At 36.2% G+C, this 17,153-nt stretch overlaps 1 protein-coding gene and 1 long non-coding RNA gene across 2 annotated transcripts; one reads left to right on the forward strand and one right to left on the reverse strand.

The window, feature by feature from the left end:
* Positions 1-1,684: 1,684 nt before the first annotated feature.
* On the forward strand, positions 1,685-8,087 carry LOC116176024 (Y+L amino acid transporter 2-like; the record flags this gene model as incomplete). Its single annotated transcript, XM_031494454.1, is given in 6 exon segments — positions 1,685-1,810; positions 1,988-2,081; positions 7,005-7,049; positions 7,096-7,420; positions 7,466-7,540; positions 7,586-8,087. Coding segments are annotated over 6 exon segments (986 nt in total), but the record flags the coding sequence as incomplete, so codon positions are not given.
* A 2,641-nt stretch (positions 8,088-10,728) lies between these two features.
* On the reverse strand, positions 10,729-16,809 carry LOC116176025. The gene is made up of 4 exons (XR_004146405.1): positions 16,707-16,809; positions 11,990-12,085; positions 11,673-11,795; positions 10,729-11,473 (listed from the first exon to the last, which is right to left on the reverse strand). It is a non-coding gene; the product is annotated as an uncharacterized LOC116176025 (long non-coding RNA).
* Between the last annotated feature and the right edge of the window lie 344 nt (positions 16,810-17,153).

Here is a 17,153-nt window from a genome sequence, read left to right on the forward strand (position 1 = left end):
TCTGTGCATGTTCTTCGTTTTTTGAATTTCTTGGAATTTTTTAGGATTCCTCTCATTTCTTTAAATTGTTTAAAACTCTTCGATTCTTGAGCCAGCTTAAAAATGTTTCAGTTTTTCGAATTTTTTGGTTTTACATTTCGGATTTTTTCGTTTCTGCAGATGCTCTCGCACCCTCCAAAATATTTCGAATTTTTCAGGCCCTTGTCAGATCCAGTTTTTAGGTTCTTCGGTTTTTCCATTTTTTGAAATTTTTTAATTATTTCGATTCTTCGAATTCTTCAAAATCTTCCGATTATTTTGATTCTTTACTTTCAGATTTCGCATTATTTTGATTCTTTAGATACTTTGGATCCTTAGGGACACTTCAACAAAAACATGCAAATTTTTTTATTCTGGAATTTTTTTCATTTTCTTCAAATTCTTCGTTTTTTCCAATTCGTGGAATTCTTTCAATTCCTTAATTTCAGATCTCAGTTTCTTCAGATGCATCGTGCCTAGATGTATACATCGCGTTCTTCAATTTCTTTGTTTCGGAGTTTTTGGTGTGTTTTAGATTCTTCATTTTTCCATCTCTTTGGCTCCTTTGGATTCTGCAATGTCAGATTTTGGCTACTTCTATTTCTCTTGAGACCCTTCAATTTCTTCGTATCCATTAGATACTTCGAATTAACAAAAGCCCCACAACTTAACATTCTTCTTAAATAGACAACTATTGGTTCCACGTTGATGCGGTTTGAATCCCGATGGTATATGGTGAATGCAACCCAAAATGTAATTTTCTTCTTTGAGAGATGAAACATACCGCTGACTCCAAAAGACAAAAAGATTTTAAGTCATTGTGAATAGAGCAGTTTGTATTGTCACATTACGTAATTTATATATAATTATTTAAGAACCATTGATTTATAACAGGAAATTATTATCACTGCTCATCAATTCGGCATCGATGTTGGAACGATTGAATTTGCTTATATAGCAAACGGAAAATTTCTATAAAAATTACGGAACATTCTCGAAGTCGGCTATCATATTTCATAGACAGAATGCGTCTCATCCGCTTTCGTTCCGTATCGCCAGTGACTAATCTTTTACCGACTTGATGGCGCCCCGATGTCTCTCTAGATTTATAGAATATTCGCTACAGTATAATTTCGGAAAGAGACAGAGAAAAACAAGTCAATGTATCTTGTGCGAACGATCGGCTATCGTCCAGCCGTCACAGGGGTTAAGATCTCAGCACTATAACTACGTAGAAACTTCTGGGTCTTTTTATTTAATAGAATCGTGCATGGTGGAGGCAAAAAAGAACTTGGAAAAGTTTGCGCATACATTGCAAAATAGACTATGCACATGGGGAATTAATTTCCATTTTTTTGCAAAATTTGTGAGCATTCCCAATATTGAAAGACCCATGGCCATATTGGGGATGCCGCATCTGCCTAGGATTTGCCTAATCAAAAGGGGGAAGCCCAAATAACGGGTCCAGTTCGTTTAGCTTCCAGCTCAAAATAAGACATTGATAGCGCTGTTGGCAACCTTTTGCAAAGGTGTCGCAAAATGCAAGCAATACTTGACTAAAATTAGTCGTAGAATATACAAGGTAAGTCGGAAGTTTTGTTGTCACATAAAATGACCAGCACGTCAAAGAAAGATTTCGCTTTTGAACAATTATTCTTCCTTTCAGGTGTCCTCACATTTGTCAACTGTTACGATGTGAAATGGGCGACGAGAGTGCAAGACGTATTCACATACGCCAAACTGCTAGCCCTATTCGTAATAATCGCAGCCGGAGGATACCAGCTTTGCAATGGTAGGTTGGATTCTTCTATCATGTAACAACCCCCAATCGTCTCTTTTTATGCGACGAGACAATTGGGGTGAGTTCATGGGTGTCCATCCTGCTTCCTCAAATTCGATGGACGCCCATGGAAGAGAGACTAATTTAAGATGAAAATCATTTGCGAGCAGACATGCGTAATTATTCCAGGACATACGGAGCACTTTACATTCATCAACACAAAGACCGAGGTTACTTCCCTGGCTTTATCATTCTATTCCGGCCTGTTCGCCTACAATGGCTGGTGAGAGACAAAAAAAGGCCTATTGAATTTAATATACGCTTAATGTGAATTCTAGACTGATCACTTGCTAAGGAACCGTTCTCTTTTTCGTTTTTTATTTCAAATTTACAGCTCGACCAAGTGTTATCCCTTCACATTCATTTCTCAAGAACAAATCTCGTGTCCCGAGAGAATTCGTTCTGCTTTCGCTAACAATAAAACCGACGTCGTCGCCCTTATTTTTAATTAGACTGTCAGAGATTTCACAATCCAATCCGAAAGGAATGGCGTATTAAATTCCTATTTGTGCAGCGACGCTTTCAAATATAAACTCAATTTTTGCCTTTGTCTTGAATGATTGGCAAAGATCGCAAACCACGTTACCTTGTGCTAACTACGACGTGCTTTTACAAGGGGTTGTCGCAACTTTCACATTCATGTCGGAGTTGCAATTTTAAAGGTGTCAAAAATTGCTCGTTTCGACCAAGTAAATTAGCTAAAAGAGGGTGGTAATTTTTCTGGGGCAAAATTGACTTTCCCAAAGACCATTGCAGAACGACGCCTTTTATTTGGTAAAAATTAGATTAAAGAAATTCAGTGCCTGTTTTTGTTAATCTAAAATAAGAGAATCAAAATTAAAACCTCCAAACAAAGCAAAATTGGCATTTTACATTTTTAAAAGTTACAAGAGGGTTTCAGGAATGGTATTTACAGAGATGATAGATAGAACGTGCCTCTTTATCACTCAACAGTCAATTTCTTCGTAACAACCCCGTAAGTCAAGTGTTTTTTAAATATAATTCGGAAGCCTTTCGAAACGAAGGTTGAAATGTGACAATTAATCAAAAGAATTACAGGAGGGTTGGCAAAATGTTACAGGGATAGTTCTAACGTTCAGCTTTATTAGCCAGCTCACATTTTTTTTATAATTACTCCGTAAGTAAAGAAATAATTTTTTTAATTAATTCGAAAAGATCTCAAAGGAAAGGTTGAAATTAGTCAATTAATTGAAATAATTGCGGAGAGGGTTGGGACAAAATGTGACAGGGAGGATAGATCGAGCGTTCCTCTTTATCACCCAGCGCACAATTGTATTATAACTACCCCTTAAGTTCAGATATAATTTTTTTAATTAATTCGGAGACATCTCAAGGAATGGTTGAAATTAGACAATTAATTAATTACAGAAGGGTTGGGAAAAAATGTTTAGGGATGATAGATCGAACGTTCTTCTTTATCACACAGCTCTCAATTTTTTATAACTACTCCGTAAGGTCAGATATAATTTTTTTAATTAATTCGGAGATATCTCAAAGAAAAGGTTGAAATTAGACAATTAATTAAAATAAATACAAGAGGATTAGGAAAAAATGTTACAGGGAGACGGATGTTAGAGGGATGATAGATCGAACGTTCTTCTTTATCACACCGTTCACAATTTTTTTATAACTACCCCGTAAGTCGAGAAATCTTTTTTTTTTAATTAATTCGGAGACATCTCAAAGGAAAGGTTGAAATTACACAATTAATTAAAACAATTGCAGGATGAGTGGGATGATAGATCGAACGTTCCTGTTTATCACCTATCTCACAGTTTTTTTGCAACCACTCCGTAAGCCAAGAAATAATGTTTTTGTAATTAATTCGCAGATATCTCAAAGGAACAGTTGAAATTACATAACAGAGGGATGATAGATCGAACGTTCCTCTTAATCACCAAGCTCGCAGTTTTTTTACAACCACCCCGTAAATCAAGAAATAATTTTTTTTATTAATTCGGAGATATCTCAAAGAAAAGGTTCAAATTAGATAAATAATTGAAATAATTGCAGGAGAGTTGGGAAAAAAATGCTACAGGGATGATAGATCGAACGTTCCTCTTAATCACCTAGCTCACAGTTTTTTTACAACCACCCCGTAAGACAAGGAATAATTTTTTTTAATTAATTCGGAGATATCTCAAAGAAAAGGTTGAAATTAAGACAATTAATTGAAAGAATTGCAGGAGAGTTGGGAAAAAATGTTACAGGAATGATAGATCGACCGCTCTTCTTCATCACCTAGCTCACAGTTTTTTTTACAACCACCCCGTAAATCAAGAAATCATTTTTTAAAAATTAATTCGGAGATATCTCAAAGAAAAGGTGGAAATTAGATAATTAATTGAAATAATTGCAGGAGGGTTGAGAAAAAAATGTTACAGTGATGATAGATTGCACGTTCCTCTTAATCACTTAGCTCACAGTTTTTTACAACCACCCCGTAAGTCAAGAAATAATTTTTTTTTAATTAATTCGGAGATATCTCAAACAGAACGTTGAAATTTGATAATTAATTGAAATAATTGCAGGAATTGGGAAAAAATGTTACAGGGATGATAGATCGAACGTTCCTCTTAATCACTTAGCTCACAGTTTTTTTACAACCACCCCGTAAGTCGAGAAATAATTTTTTTTTTAATAAATTCGGAGATATCTCAAAGAAAAGGTTGAAATTAGATAATTAATTAAAATAATTACAGGAGGGTTAGGAAAACATGTTTCAGGGATGATAGATCGAACGTTCCTCTTAATCACCTAGCCCACAGTTTTTTACAACCACCCCGTAAGTCAAGAAATAATTTTTTTAAATTAATTCGGAGATATCTCAAAGAAAAGGTTGAAATTAGACCACTAATTCAAATAATTGCAGGAGGAGTGGGATAAAATATTACAGGGATGATAGATCGAACGTTCTTCTTTATCACACCGTTCACAATTTTTTTATAACTACCCCGTAAGTCGAGAAATCTTTTTTTTTTAATTAATTCGGAGCCATCTCAAGGGAAAGGTTGAAATTACATAATTAATTAAAACAATTGCAGGATGAGTGGGATGATAGATCGAACGTTCCTCTTTATCACCTATGTCACAGTTTTTTTACAACCACCCTGTCAGTCAAGAAATAATTTTTTTAAATTAATTCGGAGACATCTCAAACCATAAGTTGAAATTAGAAAATTAATTAAAATAATTACAGGAGGGTTGGGAAAAAATGATTCAGGGATGATGGATCGAACGTTGCTCTTTATCACCTATCTCAGTTTTTTTTACAACCACCCTGTAAGTCAAGAAATAATTTTTTTTTAATTAATTCGGAGATATCTCAAAGAAAAGATTGAAATTAGATAATTAATTGAAATAATTGCAGGAGGGTTGGGAAAAAATGTTACAGGGATGATAGATCGAACGTTCCTCTTAATTACCTAGCTCACAGTTTTTTTACAACCACCCCGTAAGTCAAGAAATAATTTTTTTTAAATAATTCGGACATATCTCAAAGAAAAGGTTGAAATTAGATAATTAATTGAAATAATTGCAGGAGAGTTGGGAAAAAATGTTACAGGGATGATAGATCGAACGTTTCTCTTAATCACCTAGCTCACAGGTTTTTTTACAACCACCCCGTAAGTCAAGAAATAATTTTTTTTTAATTAATTCGGAGATATCTCAAAGAAAAGGTTGAAATTAGATAATTAATTGAAATAATTGCAGGAGGTTGGGAAAAAAATGTTACAGGGATGATAGATCGAACGTTCCTCTTAATCACCTAGCTCACAGTTTTTTTACAACCACCCCGTAAGTCAAGAAATAATTTTTTTTAAATAATTCGGACATATCTCAAAGAAAAGGTTGAAATTAGATAATTAATTGAAATAATTGCAGGAGAGTTGGGAAAAAATGTTACAGGGATGATAGATCGAACGTTTCTCTTAATCACCTAGCTCACAGGTTTTTTTACAACCACCCCGTAAATCAAGAAATAATTTTTTTTTAATTAATTCGGAGATATCTCAAAGAAAAGGTGGAAATTAGATAATTAATTGAAATAATTGCAGGAGAGTTGGGAAAAAAATGTTACCGTCATGATAGATCGAACGTTTCTCTTAATCACCTAGCTCACAGTTTTTTTTACAACCACCCCGTAAGTCAAGAAATAATTTTTTTAATTAATTCGGAGACATCTCAAAGGAAAGGTTGAAATTAAACAATTAATTAAAATACACACGTTCTACCCTCCAGGGCCAGGCCCAGGGTATTGTAATTAAAGGTATCATCGAAAGGAATTGATTTTTACAAAGTATAACAGTCTTCCGCGATTCTTATTCGAGATCAAGGGGGAGGGGGGCAAAAATTGGTTTTATCTTTCATAGTACTCTAATTAAAGGTCGCAACGAAAGGAACTGTTTTTACCAACTACCGCCCTTCTCTCTTACTCCTTATCAAAATTGAGGGGGAGGGGCGGGAGAGACACTGAATTTATTCTACCAACTCTCGCTTTCCTCTATGACCTATTATCGGGATCCGTTATAAATCCTTACTTTTTTGTAATTGGGGGAGGGGTTAAAAACTGGTATTATCCTTCATAGTATTCCAATGAGAAGTCTCAACAGCAGGAATTAGTTCCTACTGCCCTCCTCTCCAGTATCTTTCCGAGATAAGTTATATTTCCTTATATCTTGAGAACAAAATGGACGCCTAGAGGAGACATATCTATTAATGATGTCAAAACGTTAAGTGCGAGTATGAAATATTGGAGGAGGGTACCCACAATTGGCTATTGGAACATCTGGATTAAGCATATCCCTTGGTGAAGTCAAAATGAATATCTCGTGAACGAAAGTGTCGGAGAGGGGAATCTACAAAGAGCAAATGGGACGTCTGGACAAAACATATCTATTGGTGGACCACCTAGTCAGGATAGTTAGAGCACCTAGTTCTTTTCGAATAAATAAAAGGAAACGTGTTTTGCGATCGTTGCGACCAAACCGTCTAGCACCACACTGCAAAAAAGAGTATGGGAAATGATGGAAGGTATAACATTCCTTAGCAATTGCTGGGCTGGAACCACTTAATCTTTGTGTTGTGATGTCAAAAGTGTTTAATCAGCTTAGACTTTTTTCAGGAATTACCTAAATTTCATAATAGAAGAACTAAAGGATCCAGTGAGGTATTACATGCGCGTCTTAACCCTAGCTCTTATTGCCGTTTTGCAGAAATCTTCCTCTAGCGATTGCAATATCGTGCACGTTGGTCACAATCGTGTACGTGCTCACTAACGTTGCCTTTTATACGACGTTGTCGCCAGCGGAAGTCTTAGGATCGGAGGCGGTAGCGGTTTCGTTCGCCAACAAGCTGTTTGGCCCATTCGCACTCTCCATCCCAATCTTCGTTGCGTTGTCAACCTTTGGGGCGGTTAATGGAATTTTGCTCACCTCCTCGAGATTGTTCTACGCCGGCGCCTGTCACGGCCAAATGCCCGAAATCCTGACGATGATCCAAGCGAAACGGCTGACGCCGACGCCCGCAGTTTTGGCGATGGTAACTTGGACCGTTCGCCGATCCTCTCTCATTAGACACTTTTAGGCGTTGCTGTCGATGCTATACCTAACCGTTTCGGATATCTTCGCCCTGATTAACTACGTCGGATTCGCTACCTGGGTAAGTTCAAGGCGCACTGTCTACGCTTTAATGCGGTATTTTCAGTTGAGCATCGGAGTGTCGGTCCTGTGCCTGCCGTGGCTCAGATGGAAAGCGCCAAATTTAGAAAGGCCGATCAAAGTGAACTTAATCTGGCCGATCATTTACCTGCTCGCGACGATATTCGTGACCGCCGTGCCGATGATCGCTAGTCCCGTCGAGACCGGCATCGGTCTCCTTATGATCTTGACGTCGGTTCCCGTGTACGTCGCGTTAATAATGTGGAAGAACAAGCCGTGGTGGTACCAGAAGATCATATCCAAGATCACGGTAGCCTTACAGATGATATTCGTCGTCGTTGGAAAATCGAAAGCTGCCGAGTTGTGAAGATACTCGGTTATTGTAAAACGATGTTACTTACGTAAGGTTGGACACTTCTAATGCAACGAAATTAGAACTATCCACCCTTACAGTCATTAAAGTTTAAGCCCACAATGTGACAATAAAAATGTGTTGCTGCGCACGTAAGGTATCGCCTACAATAAAGATGTAAATGTCTTTCAATTCAGTTCCGACACAGATCATTAGTCTTCTCTAGCTTGAAGTTGAAATGAAGTGAGCACCACCACTATAACTTACGACACCGAATGTCGTGATTGACCTCGACTCTCAACTGTAGACTCGGATACCACGAACGGGGGGCGAGTTACCTATCTCGGAGGCGAGATTCTGCTAAGAAAGCTCGATGAAACCAACTCCTACTTTAAATAATTCTCTTTTTATAACAATAGATCACAAATGGTAAAGTTCTCTCACAACAAATCCGACATGTACAACAATCATTAGACCGAGTCGTTTTTTCATTACTGCATCAACGTCAAAATTCCAAGTGGTTGAAAGAAGAACGGTTCGGACGTATTGAATACAAATAGCAATAAATACAATTTATCATATTTATACGGCGTCTAAATCTACTCATCTGAGCAGTTCAATCATGAATTGGTTCATCCTTTATCTAGGATTCGTGGTGAATCATTGATTGAAGTTACATACTAGAATGGTTAAGTCCGACTGTTTGTTTTACGAGTTATACAGGGTACCCATTATGTATGGACTATAGTTATACAGGGTGCCCATTACGTATGGACTATAGTTTATATCTCAGTAAATATAAAATGTATACAAGATTTTTCTACATGAAAGTTATTTAATATTTTATTTCCTATAATAAAGCAGCATTCAGTTGTTTTTATTTCAGAAAACAAATGAGTAACGAAAAACAATTGAATTTTTGTAAATGGCAGTGCACCTTTTCATTAGGCTCATTTGATACAGATTTTTTTTCTCTTACCGATGATGTCACATGTTAGTACTCTAATACAAATAAAACAAATGAACGTGTACGTTTCTTATTAAACCTTGAAGACAATTAACAATAAAATGGTAACAAACATACACATTCATTTGTTTTATTTTGATATTTATGATATCTAGATTAATGTTATTGATGTGATTATAAGTTTGTTTGAAAAATTTTCTTGTATTAGGATACTAACATCATCGAAAAGATTAAAAAAACCTTTATCAAATGATCCTAATGAAAAGGTGCACTGCCATTAAAAAAAATTCAATTATTTTTCGTTACTCATTTGTTTTCTGAACTAAAAACAACTGAATGCCGCCTTATTATGGGCAATAAAATGTTAAACAACTTTCAAATAGAAAAATGTTGTATACATTCAATATTTACCGAGATATATACTATATTCCATACATAATGGGCACCCTGTATACATATTTTTACCATGACAAGTGCAAGTGTAGCAACACAACAGCACAATAAATATTATTATTACTACTATTACCTCTTACGGAGGCCGATTCTACGCCCGCTTTTGCAACGTGACTTTTTGTTAAGAAATTGAACTTGATTTTCTGTGTTGAAACTGTTTATTTTCACGTGATTGCTACGACGGCTCAAAACCAATTTTTATTTTTCCTCTCTTCTAATACCTTGACGTGAGCTCTACGCCGGCTCAAAACTCATTGAAAATTTTACGCGCTATTCGACGGATTACGAATCTCTCCTACACCTCGGCAAAAAGTTGACAGTTCTCTTATCAATCACAGGATGTGATTCAGCTGTACTCTACTTTTCTAATTTTATCTTACCTAGCGACTCAAGCTATATGCAAATAATTCAACTGGAGTGTATCCAGGAACGTTAGCTCACAAATACTCGAAAAAATTTAAGAACAATTCCAATTAAATAAATACGCTACAGAGCTCCCGTTACATGTCTGAAGCTCCATCTAGAACGTCTCTGGGCGGCTCTAAAAAGCCTTCCGAATGCTACTTTTTTCATTTTTCAAGACTTTCAGAAATCTTCCGATGGCATGAAAAAGAAATTCTAAAAAATGAGACTCTCAAATTTAAGCCTACATGATACACCATTCCCGAATTTAAAAGAAGGTTTTAAGTTTCCAAAAAATAGAAATACAACTCGCGGTTCCAGTCCAAAGATCTAATAACAAAAATATCATAATATTATATTTTAAATCGTAGAAGATTTTAAAATCTCGATTATTGTAACCGGATCACAAGAAGAAGGTATTAATAGGAAATTAATGTCTCCAACGCCTTATTTTATTATTTTGACGCAAATCTTTACTTAAAAAGGAAAAATAAATATCAAACGCCTTTTCGACCGTAATAACCGTATTCCACAATGGATATCAAACATTTTACAATTTTTGAACTTTTGAATTTTCCATGATTTCTACGGCATATCGAAAATTTATCACGATTACGATACTTCTCTTTATACAAACTTTGTATGCGGTTGGAATGTAAAACTAATACGGATTTAGAAAAAAAATCAGTCAACGGAAGAAAAATGTTGAAGATTAGTGTGCGCATGCGCAATATAAACACATTGATTTAAAATTTTAACCACAGATCACATGCTTCTAGTACAGTCCAACACATCGCATCGTAAAACCAGATCGTGCGCATGCGCAAACTGCGCGATGCGCAACTTTTTTATTTACTAAGATATTTTTTGAAATTTTAACTATAGATCCTTCTCGTAAAAACACATATATCGTGTATTAGTATGTATCAAATATGCGCAAAACGCATAAGGATGTTTGTATCTTGCTTATGTCCGTATGGCTTTTCGAAAATGTAGTAAAGTTACTTGCCTTAAGAGGAAAAATCCTTTTCCTTGTTTTTTACGTTATGCCAGGTATGAAATCCAAATCAATCCGAATTGTTTTGCGCCTTGTTCGACTAAACTTTGAGATTCATCACCAGAATCGAGAGTAGACTTGAATCCGATCAGGTCCAGCATAGGATTGAGAATGATCAATCCTGGTCAGGAAATGCAGATGGTCCTGTGAACAATTGATGAGATTAGTACGACCACCAAATACTCGTAAATAATATTCGTTTAATAATCAGTCTCATCGCATGAAAGAAGAGTTAGGACAAGACTAATTAGTTAACGATTTAATTACTCACCTTCTTTTAAAAACGAATAAATCGACCTTCGTGTAGTAATAAATGGGCTATGACTATCCTCGAAAACATTCATCTTGAGAACGTAACAATTAACTGCATTACTTCCTCATAGTATGACTCGCAGAAAAGATCAATATACTTCACGAAACTGGTATGGCTATGAATTCATAGTCATACTGATTTACATGAAGTGAACTGATTGCCGTCCATTCAAAGAATTATTGCAGTGAATCCCACGTCAGCAAAATGATGGGCCGAGGAAATAATCATAACCGATTTAGACTGACAACACGAAGGATAGCTAAAAGAATAGCCAATTTTCACTTTAATCACTGTATGCACTATTCACCCACTGCTAAATACATAAAAAATAAAAAATAGCCCATGCATAGAAAAGAAAATCCTACCTTTATAAGGCTGCCCATCTAGAATCTGAAACAAAAAATTAATGAAAAATATGGAGAAAGGGAAGTTAAATTATGCTTAGTCCAATACTTTTTGAGAGCCCGTAAGAGAAAATTGAACTAAAAACAGATCTTTCATTTCTTGAACAGACTACCCTTAGGTACATTTGCTTTTGTTTAAATTTTACCCTTAATGTCAAGTTCATAATAAAAAATTGGCAACTTACCCTTAGCCTTATTTTTTCGGTCTCGCCCAGGAAGGAACACGAACACAGGAGGGACGACACGCTGCCCCCCGCACTTGTTCGTAGATTACTGACAAACAGGTATGACTAGTTGGAGGCACCTATCTGCAATGTGAAGAAAGTACATATTACAAAAAGCTCTGATACCATGCTGGTGCTGATTAGTGATTTATGTGTAAAACGACACCTATTGCAAATGAAACCAAAGCCAGTTACTTATTTTACAAAGGCAATATGCAACGTTAAAGAAATTAAGAAGTTTTGCGCAAACCAAGTCTGTTTATTTTTATTAGACTTACCGCAGGACCCAGGCTAATGTATTCCATGTCAGAAGTTGGACCCTCACCAGAGATGGAGATCGCGCGCTATGTCTTGAAGTATAACCATTTCTGGGGCTGCGAACAATCGAAAAGATTAGTAAGTAGGCCCCATCATTCTCTTTCAAACAAATTATCGGGTATGTTCGCTTATTCAAAAAACTAGTATGACTATGAATACATAGCCATAGTGATTGATATAAAGCAGTGGCGTAACTAGGTATTTTTTGAAGGGGTGCAGAATCAAGTTTTGGCGCCTTATCGTTTCGATTGAGCTCTAATCGATAAAAACTGTAAAGTATAACTTTCCCGTGTGACTTTTTTCGAGATCAGTGAGCGACGGTGCCTGAGGGGGGGGGGGGGTATAAATTAATTTTATCTCTCATTGTATTCTAATTAAGTACTGCCCTTCTTTCTGTCCTCTTCTAAGTACGTCTTTCTGTCCTCTTCTAAGTACGGGGCGGAGGGAGGGGGGAAGGAACTAGTTTTATCCTTCATGGTACTCTAATGCAGTGTTTCTCAACGGAGGCCATATGCCCCCCTAGGAGGCTATGGCGTATTTCTTGGGGCCACAAACGAAAGACAGAATATTGGTAGACCACGGAAACTTTTCAGTGGGCCACGAAAATTTACTCCTACAATATCTTAATGAAATATTAAAATTAAATAAATTTACCAAAAATGGTCAGCACAAAAATTATACCACAATAACCCTTTATCATTGTTTATGTTATCTCAGTGTACCTTTCCTAGAAAGAACCTTTAAATTTAAATGTTTATAATTGGCAAACGCACAATGCAATTGGTAGACGCAATACCGGAAAATATGTGTTCTTTTTTCTAACACGAATAACACCCCTCTACCGCCTATCAGGGTTATTTTTCTGTAGAGATTAGTTTTTCTACAACTTTCAAAATGCATTTTTTTTTAAATTTCAGCGTCAAAACAAAATGAGCTTGAAAATGGTTTCTTGATAATTAAAAAATAACAAAATTCACAAGTAGGCCATCAGTAAAAAAAAAGTTGAGAAACATTGCTCTAATGAAAGATCTCAACGAAAGGAACCGTTTTCTACCAACTGCTGCAGTGGCGTGCGTATTTACCCAGAAGAATTGAGTTATCATCATAGCTATTAGGTATTTAGGTAATACTCCGCTATCCGCTCCGCCCACTTTAAAATAAAGGCAATAATATATAGGTATATATAGAGAGCAATTTTGGTTTTGAGTAAAATCTAAAGTCACTAAAATCTAAATATTCTGTAGTATTCAGTATTCACTATTCAGGTATCAGGTACTTAGTACTGCTACTGAGGTACCTGCGTCCTGCCTTTCACGAAATGACGAAAATAAGAATGTTAAATTTTAAAAACAGAAATTTTTTGCCCATAACTTTTGATTGAGACGTCTAATCGACAAAGTACGAATTGTTTTGGATTCTACGCACCCAAATTAATAAGAAAAAGTTTTTGCCGAGAAATTTTGGTGCAGTCGATTTTTGGTAAAAAAGGAAGGTTGTACACTGCCTTTTTTTGAGGCACCAAAAAAACATTGTCTCAGATCGACCGAGAAAAAACATTTTCTTATAGAATGTGGCCTGTAGAATCCATAATTTCAAACAGTTCCAAGATTGGGCTACTGGATCACAAGTTACAGCCCTTTGTATTTTCTTTCGAAATTAGTTTCTAGTCTATAACTTTTGATTGAGAAGTCTAATCGAAATAGTACGAATCGTTTTGGATTCTACGCACCAAAATTAATAAGAAAAAGTGTTTTCCCGAGAAATTTTGGTGTAGTCGATTTTTGGTAAAAAAGGAAGGTTATTACTGCCTTTTTTGAGCCCCGAAAAAAAAATTGTCTCAGATCGACCGGGAAAAAAGATTTTCTTATAGAATGTGGCGTGTAGAATCCATAATTTCAAACAGTTCCAAGATCGGACTACTAGATCAAAAGTTCAGCCCTTTGAATTTTTTGTTGAAATTGGTTTTTTGCCCATAAATACAAATAAATATTATTCAAAGTTTTCGTTGACTAATTAAAGCAAAAGCCATAAAGAGGCCTGTCAGCAGTAAGAAATGAAATACCGTTCTAATCTAATCTTTTTCGCCTGTGCAACCCAATTTTTTTTTTCCCCCCCCCCCCCCCCTCCTAGTACGCACTGGGTGACTGTATGTGCCACGAACTTGTTTAATCCCCCCCAGAATAAATTTCTACGTACGCCACTGAACTGCTGCCCTTCTTTCTGTCCTCTTATCAAAGTACGAGCTATTTCTACCAAACATAGCCCTTCTCCTCGACCTCTTATCGTGATCGGGTATATTCCCTTATACCTCAAGAACGGATTGTCGGAAGAGGGTACTCACAAAGGGCGATTGAGACGTCTGCAGGAAATACATCCACTGGTGACGTCAAAACAAAAGCTATTTCGGTTAAAAAAAATGCGCTTTATCTGCACAAGACCTGTGCACAATTTATACTTGTTTTTAATTCTTAAATAATGCGCTAAAAACTGAAGTTCAAAATGCCATCAATCTAATTAAGTAGCTACCTATTCTATGAGTAAACGCGATCTTTATGGAACTAAATTTTCTCATTCCTTAAAAGTAATACGAGGGTTGTCCAGAAAGTAGTAGACGTTTTGAAATAAAAAATTTTAAACTTGTAAAGAAAATCTATTATTAAATAAATTTGGGAGAAACACTCTTGGGCTATTTATCAACACAAGCGCCATTCAAATTGAGGCACTTGTCATAGCGTGGCTCAAGTGTTTTGATTCCAACTGTTATAAATCAGCCGCCTGAGATATTAATCTGCACTGGGTAACGCTGACATGAAGTTCGGCGTCCCTATCGAACCGCTGCGTTGCGAGCCAGGTCTTCATCCCTGGGAACAGGTGGAAGTTTTGTTGTTCGACGACAACGCCCGCCCGTACACAGTCAACCGTACTGGACAGCTCTTGGATGATTTTGGATGGGAGAAAGGATCACCCTCCATACGGCTCGATCTAGCGCCAAGCCACTTCCACCTCTTCCCAGCGATGAAGACCTCGCTCGCAACACAGCACATGGACAGTGATGCCGAACTTCAAGCCGGCAATAACCAGTGGTTAAAGTTGGAATCAAAACACTTGTGCCACGCTATGATAAGGGCCTCAATTGAATGGCGCTTGTGTTGATAAATAGCCCAAGAGTGTTGCCCCCAAATGTATATAATAATAACGGGCGATCAAAAATGAGTTGCTGTCGAGTCGGCTATGGAAGTTCAAGTTAAATACGCTTTTCCATGTAAACAAAAATTCCAAAGGTGACTCGACAGCAACTCATTTTTGATCGAATAGTAGATTTTCTTTAGAAGTTTTTTGTATTCCAAAACGTCTGCTACTTTCTGGACAACACTCGTAAAATCGCACCAAAATAGCAACAGGCACACATCAGTACAAAAAAAACAAGTATTTTTAATAATGGTTTTCACGATTATATTAGCTGTAGGAGTAGGCACTTAGAAGAACGATACGAGGAAATACTTTCGTTGTGCGCTTTTATGCGCGTTTTGTCCAAAAGATTTTCAGCCTTTTTTTTATGTGTAAGAATATGTGTACTAAATTTGGTTCTAATCGTACGAACAGAAATATGTACTTACAAAATGGCTATCAATAATGCCACTCTCCAGTACAAATTTACTCGAAATCATGAATGGAGCTAAAAATTTAGCCGAAAGCAAAAGTACCTAGATATAACAAAGCCCAGGTGGAAATGTTTTTGTGGCCTGTTCAGAACAAAAAAGCGCTTATTTTCAAAATTTCGGGTTAAGTAATGGTACCTTCCTGCAACAATTTAGCAAAAGACAAGGGACATATTTTCTTGTAGGCCGTGCAGTACCTACAAGAGGGCGGTTATTTTTAAAATTTCGATTTCCAGCAAAAGGTGGACTGGATATACATACAAAAAAATGTTTTTTTGTTTTTTTGTTAAAAAGTTAATTGTAACTTCACACAAAGGTTAGCTAAAGGCAAGAGTGGGTAGAAAACAGAAGAAGTGTAGAAGACAGAGATACTTTTTGTAAGGTAGTTCAAAATAAGATCATGCTTATGTTTATAAAATTTGAAGTTAATGGCAACTTTTTGCAATAATTTAGTAGCATGTCCAGAAAAGGGACGGTCTGATACTGGCTGTAAAATTTGAATTTCTCACAAAGAAGTTTAATTTAAATATCTGCAATTATATGCAATCATTTGCAGTAGATTTTCTGAACTTTGCTTTACAACGACTGCAGGTGCGTTAGTGACGTGGCGCGTTATCTTTAAACACATGTTATAGGTAACAATAAAGTTTCCGATTTTATTCTAATTTGACAATATGATCATCATAGGAAAAAGTATATTTACCTACGATGCGTACTGGACTTATGACCAATAATTACCTACTTTTTTTATTTCACGTCACCCCGTGTGTGATCACATCCTGATCTTAATGAACTTACTTATGCATAAAATCATTGAATAATAAAATTATTCAATGATAAAATTCATAAAATGATATTTTCTGGGAATAATGCATTAATCCACCGATTAAAAAAACGAAATCCACTAAAAAATCTTTGAAAACCCATTTCTGAATTTTCATTTGCATTTGGGAGTACATTTTGGGTTCCTTTGTACATTTTTTACATTCCGCCGAATTCAAAAAAACAAAGAACTCACCCTTTAGCTTGATTAGTTCAGTCGCTCCAAGGGAAAAACCGTTACCATTTACCATTGGAAGAAGACGCTTATCACTACACTACCGCACTATTTGAATTCTCGCACGATACTGCAATTGGGAATTTTGAGATAGGCGTATGACAGGTAAGACAGAGAAAAAGTACCTTATCGAACTTCTTGAGTAGAGGTCAGTTCCACGTCGACACTGTTATCTCTAATTGCGATTGGCACGTGAAATTTATTCACGAATTTAGAAAACATTTGTTGATTACGCGTTTTGAGTACAGTTGGATCAAAATAAGTCAAATTATACAGTTTTCTATTTTCAATCATTTTCCTAAATGGGAAAACCGGCATTTTGACCAATTTCTCCGTCCGTACATCAAATTATTCTCCAACGTAGAATACTGAATTTTATCCAAACTTTCTGATAGAAATGGTTATTGT

The sequence above is a fragment of the Photinus pyralis genome, unplaced genomic scaffold, assembly GCF_008802855.1.
Source record: "Photinus pyralis isolate 1611_PpyrPB1 unplaced genomic scaffold, Ppyr1.3 Ppyr1.4_LG7, whole genome shotgun sequence".
Classification (NCBI taxonomy): Eukaryota; Metazoa; Arthropoda; class Insecta; order Coleoptera; family Lampyridae; genus Photinus; species Photinus pyralis.